Source organism: Simochromis diagramma, unplaced genomic scaffold (assembly GCF_900408965.1).
Source record: "Simochromis diagramma unplaced genomic scaffold, fSimDia1.1 OVJJ01000131.1, whole genome shotgun sequence".
NCBI lineage: Eukaryota > Metazoa > Chordata > Actinopteri > Cichliformes > Cichlidae > Simochromis > Simochromis diagramma.
Genome location: NW_024387200.1, coordinates 11,227,652 through 11,244,193, shown reverse-complemented (window position 1 = coordinate 11,244,193; position 16,542 = coordinate 11,227,652). Strand labels below are relative to the sequence as shown.

General features: G+C 41.5%; 1 protein-coding gene across 1 annotated transcript; it reads right to left on the bottom strand.

Annotated features, from left to right (window-relative positions):
- Positions 1–1,009: 1,009 nt before the first annotated feature.
- ttll12 (tubulin tyrosine ligase-like family, member 12) lies at positions 1,010–15,553 on the bottom strand. The gene is made up of 14 exons (XM_040050564.1): positions 15,353–15,553; positions 14,991–15,166; positions 13,406–13,604; positions 12,973–13,132; positions 12,677–12,810; positions 11,024–11,100; positions 8,718–8,834; positions 7,178–7,366; positions 6,036–6,147; positions 4,223–4,374; positions 3,663–3,744; positions 3,503–3,571; positions 3,062–3,200; positions 1,010–1,488 (listed from the first exon to the last, which is right to left on the bottom strand). Exons 1-14 carry the CDS (start codon positions 15,491–15,493, stop codon positions 1,337–1,339), a joined length of 1,899 nt encoding a protein of 632 aa, XP_039906498.1. The 5' UTR covers positions 15,494–15,553; the 3' UTR covers positions 1,010–1,336.
- Between the last annotated feature and the right edge of the window lie 989 nt (positions 15,554–16,542).

Below are 16,542 nucleotides of genomic sequence, written 5' to 3'. Positions count from 1 at the left end.
CAGGGGAGGCATCTGAAAAAACACAAGCTGAAGATGATAGGCTTTTGTCCTCTGTTAGCCAGGAGACTTGTGCTGTTGCATTGAAAGACTCCTCACCCCCTTCACGTTCACAATGGATCACAGAAGTTATGGAGTATCTTAAACTGGAAAAGCATGTCTTTTATCCTGTCTTCCTTCTCTCACCCCAACCAATCACAGCAGATGGCCCCGCCCCTCCCTGAGCCTGGTTCTGCCGGTTTCTTCCTGTTAAAAGGGAGTTTTTCCTTCCCACTGTCGCCAAAGTGCTTGCTCTGTTCAAAGATGGTTTTCACAGTGGACATAGATGCTTCCTTCGCTCCTCTTTCTAACCATCTGTCTTCTCTGTCCAGAATGTGAACATTGACCTTTGTCCTTCAGATGCAGATGGACAGCCGAGTCTTGCCCCGTCGAGGCAGCTCTTCTCTGTTATTCTATTCTTATAGCTAAGAACAGAATTGATCCCCTTCCAAGGGCAAATTAAAACTTTACAAAAACAACTTGTTTGTGTAGTTTATGTCATCTTATAGTTAATGAGGCAGCTTAAGATTCACCATATCAACAGAACCTGTGCTTGTAGTCTAATGATTCAGTTTGCAACACGTGACCAACACTGAGGTCTGCCTTTAGGTGGTTTTATGACCTGAATCACCCAGTTGGTGCTCCCATTACTGATGGCAATTTCACAGTCTCAGCCTGAGACTAAAAAAAGTCACTTGGGATGAAACATTTCTCCCACTGAACACGCTGCATCCAGATAAACAGAATCAACTTTCTGGGATCCTAATAGAGCCTGCATCAACGCATATCAGATGTCCAGTAGGATTTTTTCTTTGATGGAGTTTCGAACTATATCTTTAATTTTTTGTATGCAGTATATGTGTGACATCTTCTGAGCTACTGTCTGCAGGAACTGCAGAACAATGTCAGCCGTGTGTGCACGAGGAAACATACAGCAAAAGAAAGAAAAAGTAATTATAATGACACAAGAAGATGAAAGAGTACAATATGGCTTTAATGAACAGTGAAACTAAAGAGATTACATTTATACTCTCTGAGAAGCCTGAGAGAGAACATCAAGAGAAATCATTAACAGAAACTGAATTTTATCCATTTTTAATCTCACTGTGCAACACAGAGTTGACAAGGTGTTCCTCTATACGACTCTACGAGCACACAACCAGCAGAGTATGCACAGTTGTTATTTCGCATACAGGGAGTTCCACCAAACCTATGCAGCGCAGATGGATAAGGGGAAGATTTCAGCAACTTGAAGCATGAAAACATAAACTAAAGACACTCCTCCATCATGTTCGGTTAATCACATGATTTGCGTGACAGGGCACTCCTCAGGCTGATCCAGGAACAGCGTCTGAAACATGTGGTTGTAGAAGTCAGGGTGGTAGAGGCAGGCCCGGGCACAGTCTGGGCTGAAGTTCAACTCTAGGATCTGAGGTTGTATTATACGTTCACCTGAAGGATGAGAACACATAAACTATTCACAGGCTGATCACACAGTAAATCAAGTTTTAGTCTGATAAACTGATATGTGCCATGTCTTTTTACAAAACTACACCTGTTGTGCCGCCAACAGGTGTAGTTTTGTAAAAAGACTGTAAATGGGCCGAAATAGCCAAACACTTTCCAAAGACACTGTCTCATTAAGCTCTCTGAAGCTCACAGTAAACACATTTCTTGATGCCATATTCTAGGAAGACTGGATAAGCAGAAAATAACTGCAAAATATGGCATGTCTTTATCCTGTCTTCCTTCTCTCACCCCAACCGGTGGCAGCAGATGGCCCCGCCCCTCCCTGAGCCTGGTTCTGCTGGAGGTTTCTTCCTATTAAAAGGGAGTTTTTCCTTCCCACTGTCACCAAAGTGCTGCTCATAGGGGGTCATATGATTGTTGGGTTTTTCTCTGTATGTATCATTGTAGGGTCCACCTTACAATATAAAGCGCCTTGAGGCGACTGCTGCTGTGATTTGGCGCTGTGTAAATAAAACTGAATTGAATTGAAGTCTAGATACAGACACTTTATTCTGGTTCAGATGCACCAAGGCATGATTACAAGGATTCAGACTCTGGGGTAGGGTCTGCATGTTTTGTTGTAAAAAAGGTGTTTTGAGTTTCTTTTCTTTAATCTGTACCCTTCTCCTGTCACTTTCATGAATCCCTGTTTTACTCTGAGCCTTTGTCTTCAAAAGACCTCGAGCTCAATAAGGCCTCTGAAATGTTGATAGATACTACAAGGGCTCATTTTGATTTAGTCGTGAAAGCGACCTCTTTTACATATTTACTACACAAATACAGACATTCACTCAATTCTAGCTGTGCATCAGGGAGAGTGTTAATCACATGTAAGAGTCTACCAAGCAGCTAAATCATTTCAGAGAGAAAAAACCTTGTATCAGAATTGGACAGCTAACGTCCTGTGTCACTGACATCCTGATTTCTTCACACGTGGAGCGAAGGATGGAAATGCCTCTCATGCAGCCTGACACCAGCCTGATCTGAACTTGTGACGGTGGTTCTGAGAGCCAGTTTGCTGCAAGAAATGCTGCTAAAATGCAACTTGCTTGTTAAGTATTTAAACTTATAACCCCACTTTAACCTCTTTTCTACTGCCAGGGCTGCTGTACGTGATGATCCTTTTTATCTTGCAATCTGTACTTGTACAGTGTGGATTTCCTCCGAGCTTTCCAGAAAGTTGAATGATGGTAAAACATGCTTTGCACAGCTTTTAAATGAGTCTGTGTGATTCTTTTCTGCCTGGGAATGCATAACGGGACAAATTTGCAACCTCTCCTTCGCCCTCTCAACCTTGATTGAAGCAGAATCTCAAAGTTACAGAATCTTGTGTTAATGAATTTGGGGAGACAAAATAAATGTAGAGAGATGCTCCCAAAGGTCACAGAAGAAAAAACATGAGCCAGGTCAAATAAAAAGAGAGCTTGCCTTTGAAACAAATGTGGTTAAGGTGCCATTCCTCTGAGGCTCAAGACAAATGTTACTGGCTTTGATGATCAGTAGGATAAATGCTCACCATTTTGTCCTCTACTCCACTTTAGCATGAGGTCTACAGCATAGATGGCCCGGGATGAAGGATAGGGACAAATACCATATGGTGCCGGTCTAGAAGTGGCTGCCTCAAAGAGCTCCTTGAAAGCTTTAAATAACTCTCCCTGTAAAGAAAAATGGACAAAAACCCAGATTTGAGTACGATAACCATACTAGGATTAAGGCCTTAGAGATACTGTCACACGTGCTTCATAATCTGTGCAGATGCTGCTACCTAATTTGCAGATTCAAGCAGGTGGTGTGAGGGCTTTAGATACTCCTGGAAGAATCATAATTTGTGCTGACATGCCACTGATGACTGAAAACATCAGTGACCAGCTTGGTATCACTTCTTATAAACAAACCATTTCCCTAAACTCTCAGAAAGGGCATCCTAAACTGAAAAGCACTTAACATTTTCACTCACTTCCACTTCTTTCCATGGATACTGTGGGTACTGCTTCTCAAACATTGGGATGAACTCATCATAGTGCACCTACGAAAGGGACCCATCCAAACTGTTATCACTAGACTTTGATGACGACAACAGCTATGGCAAGACATACAAATTAAAATAGAGAAGATACCTGCTTAAGCTCCACCCCCTCGGCATAGTTCATGACAGTGAAGTGCTTTTGGTAATCATCAAAATGGTCCAAGGAGAACGGTCTAGGCAGAAACACCAAAAGATCAGCACCAGCACGGCAAAGGGTCAAAGATGGAGGAGCAACAACAAACTGCCATCATAACAGGTTTAACTTCGTGAAGAGCCAATCGATGGATAAGAAACAAGACAATCTTTGAATATGAAAGAATAGACAGAAACATTATTTTGCTAGTTTTGGTTGGTTTGTAACTTCTATGTTAACTTTTGATATATTTAATTAAATTGTGCTGTTATCTTTTTACATCAAATGGAACAAAAAAAAAACAAAAACCCAAACTAATGAGTGCCACAAAAGCAGTGTGAGCCATCATCTGCCTTTTCCTGTCTGACTTCACTTTGCTTAGTGTCCACAGATTATTAACTATGGATTACATCCATAGTTAATAATCTGTGGACACTAAGCAAAGTCTGAGGAATCAGACTGTGCAGAGAAAGGTACCCTACAGGAAAGAACTCTTTCTGTATGTATGCATTTCTTACCTGTTGGCAAAGCGCAGCCAGAAGACATTATAGGCATAGAGACGCAGAGGCTGCACAGAACGCAACATCAACATGTAGCGAATGTCAAACTTCACCATTCCCACTTCCTCCCTGTTGAACAGGACTGGATCTTCGAGATACTTGCACACCACCTGGAACATGAAAACAACTGTGAGCTTTACAGTCCTGACACCGTGTGAATCTTAAAGTCATGCAGCACGGAGTCTGCAACTCTGTATCCCTTTGAAGATTTCTGTGATGGAAATTTGTTTTACCTTAGTGTATCGATCCTGTGTTCTGATAACAGTAAATATAAATATATGAGTTACAGATAGAAAGGATAGCATCATATATGTCTTATGTGGTTAAATAGAATAGAATAGAATAGAATAGAATAGAATAGCCTTTATTGTCATTGTACAGAGTACAACGAAATTGGAGTGCCACTCCCTTGGTGCAAGATAAATAATAAATATAAATGTAAAATATAAAAAGTACAAAAAAAACAATCGTAAGTACTCAAACAATAGTATGTACAATATATACAGGATAGCAGCATTAATATAATGACAGTGACGGTATGGAATAGGTTCAATTGTTTTTGTGCTTATTTACTACGGTGATAGCTCTGGGAAAGAAGCTATCCCTGAATCTGTTTGTCCTGGTTTTATGTGACCTGTACCGTCGGCCTGACGGTAATAGTTCAAACAGTTGGTTGCTGGGGTGAGAGTGGTCCTTGATGATATTGCCAGCTCTGCTGAGGTACCGAGAGTTTGCAGTGACCTCCAGGCTGGGCAGAGAGCAGCCAGTGATCTTCTGGGCTGTGTTGATGACCCTCTGCAGTACTTTCCTGTCTGCAGCTGAGCACCCTGCATACCATGTTGTTATGCCGTACGTTAGGATGCTCTCTATGGTGGCTCTGTAAAATGTCACCAGCAGCCTCTCCTCCAGGTTGTTCCTCCTGAGCACTCTCAGAAAGTGGAGACGCTGCTGGGCCTTTTTAACCACCGCTGTAGTATTTGCAGTCCAGGAGAGGTCATCAGAGATCTGCACGCCCAGAAACCTCATGGAGTGTACCCTCTCCACACAGCTCCCGTGAATGTAAAGTGGGGCCGGGTCTGCTCTGCCCCTCCTGAAGTCCAAGATAAGTTCTTTAGTTTTCGTGGTGTTCAGTTGGAGGTTGTTAACTGAACACCACTCAGTCAGTCTGTGGAGTGGTCCCTATACAGCACCTTTCTACCTGATCACTGTTTTCTGTGCTAATCTAACATTCACACTCTCGCACTCATACCCGTTGGACGCGTCAGAGAGCAGCTTGGGGGTTAATCTTGCCCAGACATATTTGGCATGCACCACTGGAGCAGATGGGATCAAATCAAACCTTATTAGCAGATGAACTGTTCTAGAATTACTGTATTATTTTTGTAAAGTAATGCAGTGTTATAAAATGAGAATATCTATTAGTTAATGAAGTTAACAATAGTAGTTAATAACAGCTAATCATGCATAATTCTGATGTGTGAATGTCATTGTGACTGGTTGTCTGTAACTCTGTGTTAGCCCTGCGACAGGCCAGCGACCTGTCCAGGGCGTAAGACTAGTTTATGGTCATTCTCATCACACTGCTCTTCTCTTTTCCTAATTAATTATCAAGGTTTCTACCCATCTTTCTTTGACCTCATCCACCATTGAGGTCAAGTGGAAGCGGTTTGGAAAGTGATACAGAAGGCCCTTTCTGAACACATACACATATACATACATATATAAGTTTATATAAGTGTCATTCTTGGTTTCTGTGTATGTGTGCCATCACCTTTGGTGTACTCTCTCGCTGCCTGATTATGTAATCCAGGTTGTTGGTTATGTGTGTGTCTAGTCCACGAGCTAAATTCCAAGGCTTACAGATCCAGTGGTTATCTTCTCCCCTGAAAAATATAAGGCAACTTTTACTTATCCAGTTAATAATGATAATAACAATAATAAATACATAAAAGGAAACTTGTGTCCAATTATTTCTTCATTGTAACACTGCCTGTTTATGGTCCACACTTGCATTCGTGGGTTGTTCCCTTTAAAATCTGCATCTCTGCTGATGCCAAACAGCTTAAGCTGCTATTGACTTTTGCTTGCTGCTGTTTATTAAATTAGATGATTGAAGTCTGAAGAAAGAACAATTCAATTCCATTTTATTTATATAGCACCAAATCACAACAGCAGTCGCCTCAAGGCACTTTACATTGTAAAGACCTTAAAACATTAATAAACAGGAACATGTGGAAGAACCATACCAAGCCACAGACTGGATCTCTCCTGTTCACCAGGACGGTCACACACTGTTGTGGGATCCCACCCTTCAATCTGCATTTGTCACAACATGCCCAAGCAGACCCTGTAAGTGTTTAATGGGACTGAGGTCGGGACTGCAGGCAGGCCCTTCCATCCTCTAATCTCTGATAAAGATGACAACACAGGGTGGGGTTTAAGTTCAGTCCCAGACTGTGGCAGTAGGTCGATATCTCACCATCACACTGCCTCTACCAGAAGCTGTTGCAGTATAGCCTGGATTATACTTGGTTGCTGGTGACCCACATGTACAGCTTCCAGTTCCCTTCTTTCAGCACTTCTCAAGCTTCTCGTGCTCCTTTTTCCTGATATTGCTGCTATTTGATAACAACTACGACCGTCTTCCTCTGCTTGTCCAGCATCACTATGTTAGCCATCACCAGTTTGTCTGTATCTGGAAGTCCCACAGGATCTTAGCTCGGTCATTCTCAAGCACCCTAGGGGAGCGTGTCCCTTTTTGACCTCAGGACTTCCAGGCCATACTCAGCACAGATGTTTCTGTATACTATTCAGGGTGTCTGTGTGAAACACTGCGGTTAAGTTCTTCCTTCCTTTTATCATTCGTCATAAAAACTAGAGATGACTAGAAACAAACAAAATCAGAATCCCAACCTTTGTTGCTGGTAATGCTTGATGAATTGTGGCAGCTCTGTCTGTAGGTTGAAGGTCTGCGGTAACCAGTCGGGTCCTGGGCTGCCTTTCACCCTGCGAGCCACAGCAGCCAGGCAGTCCTTCACCGTGATGATGCTCTCACAGGGAAACTGGTTCAGCAACACATGAGGCCGCTCCACACTGAGTTTGCTGCCAAATCAAAACATGATACTTAACCTTTCAGACAGTCCAACAGCAACCTCACCTAACGCTGGTTCATAGCTGCTTTATCAAGTGTCAACACAACTTTGCTGATAGACTTAGAATAATCCCATGTTTGAGTTTGAGATTAACTCATGAACTCTGACTTCTTTTAACTTTCTGGTATTTATGAACTTAAATACCTCCCCAGCATGAAAACAGGTCACTTTTTAAAATTGTGTTGGAATCAATTAAAGCTGAGATTAGGATATTTATGCAACAATGTAGCGCAGCCTAGCAACAAGCATACAGAGTTTATTATTAATTATTTACTTATTAAGTCACACAAAAAAACATGTTCTTGGCATTCACACACAATAAAGCCTGTTTTCATAATTCCTGCCTGACAGTTGGTCAAGATCAGTGTTAGCTTTGAAATAAAGTCTAATAAAGTCTTTCTATTAGTCACTCAACACATACACACCAACAGAATACACAAACTGTGAGTTAACATATAATAATATTATAACACAGCCAGGATCATACCTATTTGGACAATTGATCTCTATTATTGTTGGATCTTTACATTACAATATTAAGCACCTTAGGGCGCTATATAAATAAATCTGTTCACCACAAACGTGAATCAAACAATCAAGATGTGACTGATGTGCAGACTTTCAGTGTTATTTTGAAGAGTTTAACAAACGTTCAGGCGTTTAGCTGTTTTTACACACAGTCATATTCGTTTTCAGAAGCTCAAAAATAAGTTGGCAAACTAAAATAACTTCAAACTGAAAAATATCTAAAATACTTGAATGAAAACCCTTTGCAACGTGACCCATGGACATCACCAGTGTTGGGAAGGTTACTTTTAAAATGTATCCCACTACAGATTACAGATTACATGGCCCAACATGTATTTTGTAAGGTATTCTGTTCCGTTACTCAATGAGAGTAACGTATTCTGAATACTTTGGATTACTTAATATATTGTCATGCTACATGAATGTACTATTGCTGTGTGATTTATTACTATTAAAGAAGGTTACTCGCCAACCAGTACCAACTGTGATGGTTTTGTGTTCACTTAATACAACCTACTGACACAATGATCAGAAAAGCACTATACTTAGTGCATAAGAATTATGCACAATTCAGTGAATTCTGTAGTCTAGTGTATAAGGCCCCAAGGACCTGTGTGCTGTGACTCTGCAGAAATAGGTGTTTCCTGGTTTCCTTGAGCACATGTTTTTTTTAATCCAACAGCTACCATGTATGAAACAGTCACTTATGAAGAAATCATGTCTGTCTAGCTCCATAATGTCACCGAGTTATGAATGCAGCTTTGCTTGCTCACCTGTAGTCTTTGATGTGATTATAGCGCCAAATGATATCTGCCTCGTCCTCATCCTCTATCAGCTGGAACCGAGGGTGGCTAAGGTTGTTTGTTACTTGTGACATTTCAGAGTAAACCCTGGAAACAAATGAACAAAACAATAACAAAAAAACTATTTTTGTTGAGCTTTTTAATTAGCACTTAAAGTGGACATGAAACTCTTTATCTATAAACTTGCACCACTGAGCGCTGCTCTCAAAAGCAGACTGTCGTCACAGACAGTCTGTGACGCTGGATTTAAGAAATTAGGGCTTAAAGTTTTAAAACATGTTTAGCGCCATCTTGTGTCAGTATATTATGTGACATCATGGGTTGGTTGGTTGTGATCAGTAGACTTGCATTAGTTTATGTTAGGTAATTGGTAACAAACCCAATAACTCAGGGAAAGCGAAGGGACGTAAACTAAAAATCAGTCTCTGGTGGCTCTTCGTTGTTTGGTTAGCTATACTGAAACGGGAAAATACACCTGCTAGCTGTAATGTTTGGATTTGTAAAGCACTTTGTAAATGAAGACTGTATGAAGGAAAGCCTGTTTGAGTCAGATGACAGGTTGTTCACCAGACTCACAAGCTGGAGTCAAAAACGGATTTTTCCTTGTATGTAGCGAGTGGCACAATCAGCTAACACGATTATATGTATTTTATGCAATAAAGGAATGTCTGTTCTCATCCAAACAGTTTACAACGTAACAGCTTAATACAGAGCTTCCCAAAGTGTGGGGCCGCCGCCTAGGGGGGGCGCAGGGCCATTGCAGGGGGCGGGCGCCGTATGAAAAGGGGAAAAAAAACGCTTGGACACTGCTAGCACGCACTGGGCTGTTCAAATCATGGACAAACAGGATCCCACATTCTGGATTTTTAGTTCACAAACACTTGTTGTAATGACTAACTACTCCTGACATGTTGGAGATGTTTGCTCTTTATACAGTAAAGTTACAGCTGGATACAAATAACATCAGGCTGATCCTGCGCATCACAACACAAACTGTTCTTCTTACCGAAGCACGAACCCTGTCACTATGTCCGCAGCAAAAATAGACTGATGTGTTCGATGGAGAGAAGAAAAACCAAGAAACTGTTTTTGGTTAACTGTCTGGTTTAAAATATAACGTCCAGTCAGTCTCATTGTATACTCTTGTATACTCATTGTATATGTTTAATCGGCTTCATCTGATATATACGATCTCAAAGAGATTGAGCTCTTCCAGCTTATCTTTACCCACAAGTGGAGGAAAAGGATTTAACATCCAGCCTTTTTATGGGGACGGTGACACAGAGCGCTAAAGTAGAGTTTACTTAGCAGTGACTTTGCTAATAGTTCAACATATTTAATTCTAATTCAAAGTATAATCAAGACCAGATCTAATCACCAGGATGAGTAAGAAAATCATGTTTGAGTAATGAATGCCTGACTTTTTCACCCAGATTCCCGAAGCATTCTTTTGACTACAGTGTGTCCTCGGCTCCCTCTGTGAATGAGAGCACAGCAGACTCTGTGTGTGTGTGTGTGTGTGTGTGTGTGTGTGTGTGTGTGTGTGTGTGTGTGTGCGTGCGAGAAAGGCACCAGAGTCCAATGTGACTGTGATTTTGAATAACAGAAGTGATGCTGTGACTGACAAACACAGCGTCATAAAGGGAAAAAGCAGGTTCAGTTCACATGAGACTGAGCTAATGAGAACTCATGTTGATGTAAAGCAGCATATAAACTGAATGAGACATGATGAAGAGTGACAGCATATATGAAGCGATTTGCTGTATAAAACCCTGAGCAGAAGTTATTTTGAGTTTCTTTAAATTCAGAAAAGTTTTTCTAGTTGTAGACGTAGCATGAAACAATGAATCCTGTACACGCACCTTAGATTTCAGTTGAGCACCAACTATGTATTCAGATACATTCCACCACACACTGAAATCTGGCCTCTATGTTGGTAGAGATTAAAATATTATCTATAGTCAGACAAACACTACACGGAGATCATCTCGACCTGCAAATTCCCAACAAGTAAATGTGTTATCTTTAGTGAGGGAGAGAGTGGAGGCAGGCAGCGACCTTCCTGACACACATGAACAGGCGCTTTCCAAGCAACGTCTGAAGCTGTGGACCAGCTCAGTATTCCTCCTTCATATTCAGATATCCACTTTCTCTGTGTCACATTATCCTTATTATATTATCCAAATACAGAAGTCTGCAGCAAGTCAGTGCCTAACTCAGAAAGGCCCTACAGGTAAATATAATAAAAAAGATTTCTGTAACAGTGAGAAACTTACTTGTAGACTTTGTCCTTCGGAACAGTGTAAGGCTGTATTTCCACTGGAAGCTGCTCCTTGTTTTCCCGAGCAATGTTCTGCAGACACAGAGACGACCCAACAATTAGGCTTCAGTTCAGCTCAGATATTGACTGTGGATACATCACATACAGTGGTGTGAAAAAGTGTTCCTGACTTCATATGTTTGTCAAACTTAAACGTTTCAGATCATCAAACAAATTTAAATCCAGGACAAAGATTTCACCTCCTTTAAAAATGCAGTTTTAAATGTTTATTATTGAGGGAAAAACCAGCTGGGCCCACTCATCTTTGCAGGATTGTTGTAATTCAGCCACACTGGAGGGTTTTTCAGGTCATGCCACAGCATCTCAAGATTCAAGATTCAAGAACTTTATTGTCAATACAACAATATACACAGTATACAGCGTTTCACCCCAAGCCCCCCCTGGTGCATTTATATGAGTATAAATGATATATCTCCAAGAGATATAAAACTAGGATTTACACATAAATAATAACTTGCTAAATTTGGGTCAAATTAAGTGATAAAAAGGTACTATTACTAACTTTATCTATGTAGAATAAACACAGACAGGACAGAGACAATATGAAGTGGATTGTGCAGCAGGTACTAAATACAAGGTTGAAGTTATGAGTCAGGATATTTTAGACGAGAACGGACGAAGACGTGCAAGAGACAAAATGTGCAAATATAGTTGAGATGTGTTCAGTAACTACGTGACTGAGTGTGCAAATAAGCAGATTGTTCCCAGGTCCGGTTTGTAGTGCATTTGTGGAAGTTTGTGTTGTGTTTGAGTCTTTTGGTGAGTACTGTAAGGTGTTTGTGTTTATCAGTCCTCTGGTGGTAGTGAGTTGAGGGCTCTGGCTGCTTGGGGGAAAAGCTCTTGCAGTGTCTGGTCGTTACAGTTTTGATGCTGCGAAAACTTCTGCCAGATGGGAGGAGGGAGAACGGTGCATGTGAGGGGTGGAGAGTGTCCTTCACTATGCTGTTCGCCCGTCGGATTCAGGTCAGGACTTTGACCGGGCCTCTAAAGTCTATATGTTGTTTTTCTTAAGCCACTCAGAGGTGGACTTGCTGGTGTTTTTTGGGTCGTTGTCCTGTTGTAGAACTCAAGTGCGCATCAGCTCGAGGTCACAAAGAGCTGGCCGGATATTCTCCTTCAGGATGTTTTGGTAGACGGCAGAATTCATGGTTCCATTTACCACAGCAAGTGTTGCATGTTCTCAGGCAGCCACACAGACCATCACACTACCACCACCATATTTTACTGTTAGGAAGATGTTCTGGTTCTACTTAAGTGTCTTCTTAATTCAACAGGTCTGCCAGTAATCAGGCCTGGGTGTATTTAATCAAACTGAACTCACCTTTCAAAAACATGTGGTTAATCACAGTTGGATCATAATTTAGGAAATGAGGAAGGGGGTGACTGGACTGTGCCTTAGGTACCGAATGAAAATACTTTGTTGTATTTAAATCTCCTATTAGTAAAACTTATTTAACATTATTTACTACTTTGTGAACTGTTTGACTTTTTTTTAAATCAAGAATCCAAAAGACTGAATCTGAGTTTGAGATGAGAATAAAGTTTAATAGAATTCTTGAGGCTGATAAATTTATGTGGTACTCCTCACCTCAAAGAATGAGTCCGGGGGCTCAGCTGTGACGCTGCTGACCTCTTCTAGATCACTAGGTATCCATGGTAACAGACGGCACTGCCGCACCAGAGGGTCTGGCTCTCCATATGTATAGTCACGGGTAACTTCATCTGTGGATAATAATGTAATAAAACATTATGTCATCCAATCATGTTGCATGTTTTAACAGGGAAACTCTATTTCAGGTATCTTGTATCCAAAAACAACCAGATGTATTCATTTTCTGAATTGTGACATGGTGATCGCTCCGTGTATGCTGTGTGCGCTTTCACCTCCTTCGTGCAGGTCCTGCAGAGGCCAGAGCACGGTGTAGGCTAACTGGCCCTGCACGTAGAAGAAAGGAGCCATGCTGCAGGTCGGTTGATCAGAGTGCCGCACCTGAGAGCCAAACTCATCCATGACGTACCACACGGGAACCTTGTCCTCTGGGGACTGCACAGGAAAACACAGGAGGAAGTGAGGCAGAGGAGGGTCAGGTTCTGGCTTTCAGGTCATTATTATCACAAACTCCCTTTTGTTCAAAGTGTACGCAGCCCTCGTAAGGACAAGCGTTCAGCAGGTTTGTGTTACACATTAGCTGCTTTATACTGAAATAAGTTTCACATCATGGTTCCTATCGTAGCTCCACAAGCATCTAATATACAGTATTAGGAGAATCATGTGTAGTACATATCTAAGTGATAAGAGTAGTGTTTTCTCACACACCCCCTGAGAGAGCTGATAAGTCTGGTTGTACTTCCACATGCGCTCCATCACCAGCTCCACCGTGTCAGGGTCGGGGACCTCACCATGGAAGTCCAGCCCCATAAGGGCCGCCATTCTGGGCAACAGGCCTGGGATCTGTTCCAGCTGCTGCCGGGCATGATCCACGCGGTACGTCCACGCGTGATCCACCAGGAAAACGCTGCAGGAATATGGAGACAATCTCACGTTAGATGTTCGTTTGGAAAATTACCTTTAAAGAGCTTTAAAATGCTGACGATTAATAAAATCTTAAAAATCACTTTATTCACATAAAGAAAGCGCTGATGGAAAGTAGCAGCAGGAAATTTGCCCAGAAACGATGCAGTTAAATATTTCTGTGGCGGTGTAATATGACTAAGCTGCAGCAGCTCTCCCCCTGGATTCCTTCAAGCTGACACCCTGACCTGCAGGGCACTTTTATTAATCATTTGTAGTCTATGAAATATTACTGGATGAACCTTTAACCTTGTCACTAAAGCAATAGTTCATTTTAGCTCAGAAAATGAAATGTAGTTACAACCAAGGGTTAAAGGGATTTCCATGGTTTTCTTAAGAATTCCAGTTGTTAACGATGTTCTCTTCTCACTGTTTTGTTATAATGTTAATGAATTTAAGGTTTTCTGTGTCATTTTGTTTATATAAATACAAAACAGTAAAGGACAGGGTCAGGATTTCAATGTTCACAGCAATAACACAAAAAACAACTATCCAGTTATTCTTGTTCACCATGAGGTAAGACAACTGATTAATTTCAGCTATTCTGAACATCACCCCATCCATGGGTTTCCTCTAACTACCTGTTCAAGGATTAACAGTTTGAAAATATGAAGCAAAACAGTACTTAGCTCATATAAATACACCAGATACCTGGACTTTGGCACAGCTTTGGAGGAGCAGAATCCAAGCATCTCAAAATATCAAATATGAAAAAGTATGATCTAATATCCAAGAGGAGAGGTAAAGCAATTTTCTGTTAAATACTTTATCTTTTACTTTGTTGATTTGTTAGTTGGAGGCTGGAGACCATCATAGCTATGTCCTTATCATGGACATGGCTATTATAGTTAACAAAAACTGAGCTAAAAAGTGAAACAAAATGTAAAAACGTTTTGGTTTGAAATCAAATTAAAAAAATACTGTTTTTGTTTATACACCACATCATTAGATAATCATTCGTTATTATTGTCTGGTCCTGTTGCTCCATTGTCTCCTCCCATCAGACCAGTTGGTCGCAGCAGATGGCCCCGCCCCTCCTTGAGCCAGGTCCTGCTGGAGGTTTCTTCCGGTTAAAAATGAGTTTTTCCTTCCCGCTATTCCCAAAGGGTTTCTCGGATTTTCTCTGTACTATTGGAGGGTCTTTAACTTTTAATATAAAAGGCCTGTATTTAAACACATTATATAAATACAACTGACGTGCAGTCTACAGTCGTTTATAGTGACATAAATAACACTTAAATGTTAAGGTCGTAGCATTCCTTTCCTCTCCAAGGAGCACAAAGACAAACGTGCAATCAGTGGAAGAAGACTTATCGTTTGGCGCCCTCACCTGGTCGGCTCCGAGGCTTGCAGACCACTCTCCCGGGTTACAACCACTTTACATCTGATCTCATCTCCAGGATTGTCCTTCTTCTTCTCCTCTCCGTTTTCTTCATCTCCCTCCCCCTCATCTTCATCTTCTTGTTGGAACTGCATTATTCCGAAAACTTCCCCGGCATCATAAATCTACGGAAACAAACATGGCATGAAGGGGCCTGCTGGGAGAATGTCTTTTTAATGTGTGCACGCCAAACCCCAAGGTGCTGCATCTCAGCGTGTATGAAATGTCAGCAGCAGCTTTTTCTGCAACAGTAAACAAACAGTTATTAGGACTGAACATGTGTTTCAGTGCTTCGTGATGTCAGAGCACACCTCGCTGGTGATCTTGTGGTGCAGGCTCCTCCAGTAGACCGGAGGGATAGCTGAAGCCTGGAGCGCTGCGCTGTGGAGAGCCACGAACACTCGGAACTCCTCGTCCTCCGCGCCATTCGGAACCGTGGGGTTTGTTGACATTACTGCACTGGAAGTGTATCTCACGTGGAGACGGCGTTAGTAAACCCGGAAGAAGGAGGAGTTTAACAGCTACACAGCTATGCATTGTGGGAGAGTTTTTCGACTATCTGAACTAAAACATACTTCACAAATTAAAAACCCATTAGGTCACTTTTAGAAAAAAGTAACTGGGTTAAAACGCAAAGTCTCACATGTCAGAACAAAAATAAATATGGTCTTTAAATTAAGTAAATACAACCTGAGATGGACGCCAACATGTATTATGTTGGTGTCCATCTCAGGTGTCATGTTAGTCATCATTTATTTAACAAAATGCAGAACCAGAGTGTGAAAGACCGAGTCCAGCCCCTGGTTGTTTCTGTCATTTCGTTTTTCAGACTGTCTCTGCATGTTGGCTTAGCTGCTGTTCAATAATAGTGACTGTGTAAAATGTCATGATTATCTGAGGCTATATTTGAATAAGACCTGCTGAGGACCAGATGACTTCATTTACATCCCGATATGTAAAACCTTAGGGAGGTGTTATATGTTCGTAGTACCATGACTGTAAATGCTTACTGACACGGGCAAAAATCACAGTTCGTGCCCATTAACACAAACACACTGACTGTTTGTTTTGCCCTAAGACCCGGCTGTTATACATCTGTCTGTAGCTTCTGTTTTTATCAGCAGCGCTAAGTGGCAGAAGCTCAGGCTGGTACAGATGCTTTATATCGAATTTGGTTCAGTTTAAGTTTAATCAAACTTTTGGATAGCTAACCCTAACTAACCTAGACAAACACAACTAGTATCTGCTGGCTGTCTGTCATGAGGGGACCTCGACAGCAGACCTAATCACTGAAGTTGTGGACACATATATGTGACAGACACAGAGGTATCAGAGTACCTGTAGCGTGTCTGAAATGATCTGAGATGTTTGTTTCTCATTTGGCAAATACAGAATTTCTGTGTCACATTAAAACTTCTGTGTTCTTCTCTCTTTGTTGTCAGGTACAGGATAGATGGACAGTTTTGTCTAGCTGCAAACATCCCGCTGCAGCGCGACACCA

Excerpts from the sequence above, each read along its gene's own strand:
- ttll12 (XM_040050564.1), bottom strand. The coding sequence starts at position 15,493 with ATGTCAACAAACCCCACGGTTCCGAATGGCGCGGAGGACGAGGAGTTC. Across the intron at positions 15,167-15,352 it reads ACCACAAGATCACCAGCGAG|ATTTATGATGCCGGGGAAGT; the intron begins GTGTGCTCTGAC and ends TTGTTTCCGTAG. Across the intron at positions 7,367-8,717 it reads AATCACATCAAAGACTACAG|CAAACTCAGTGTGGAGCGGC; the intron begins GTGAGCAAGCAA and ends TTGATTTGGCAG.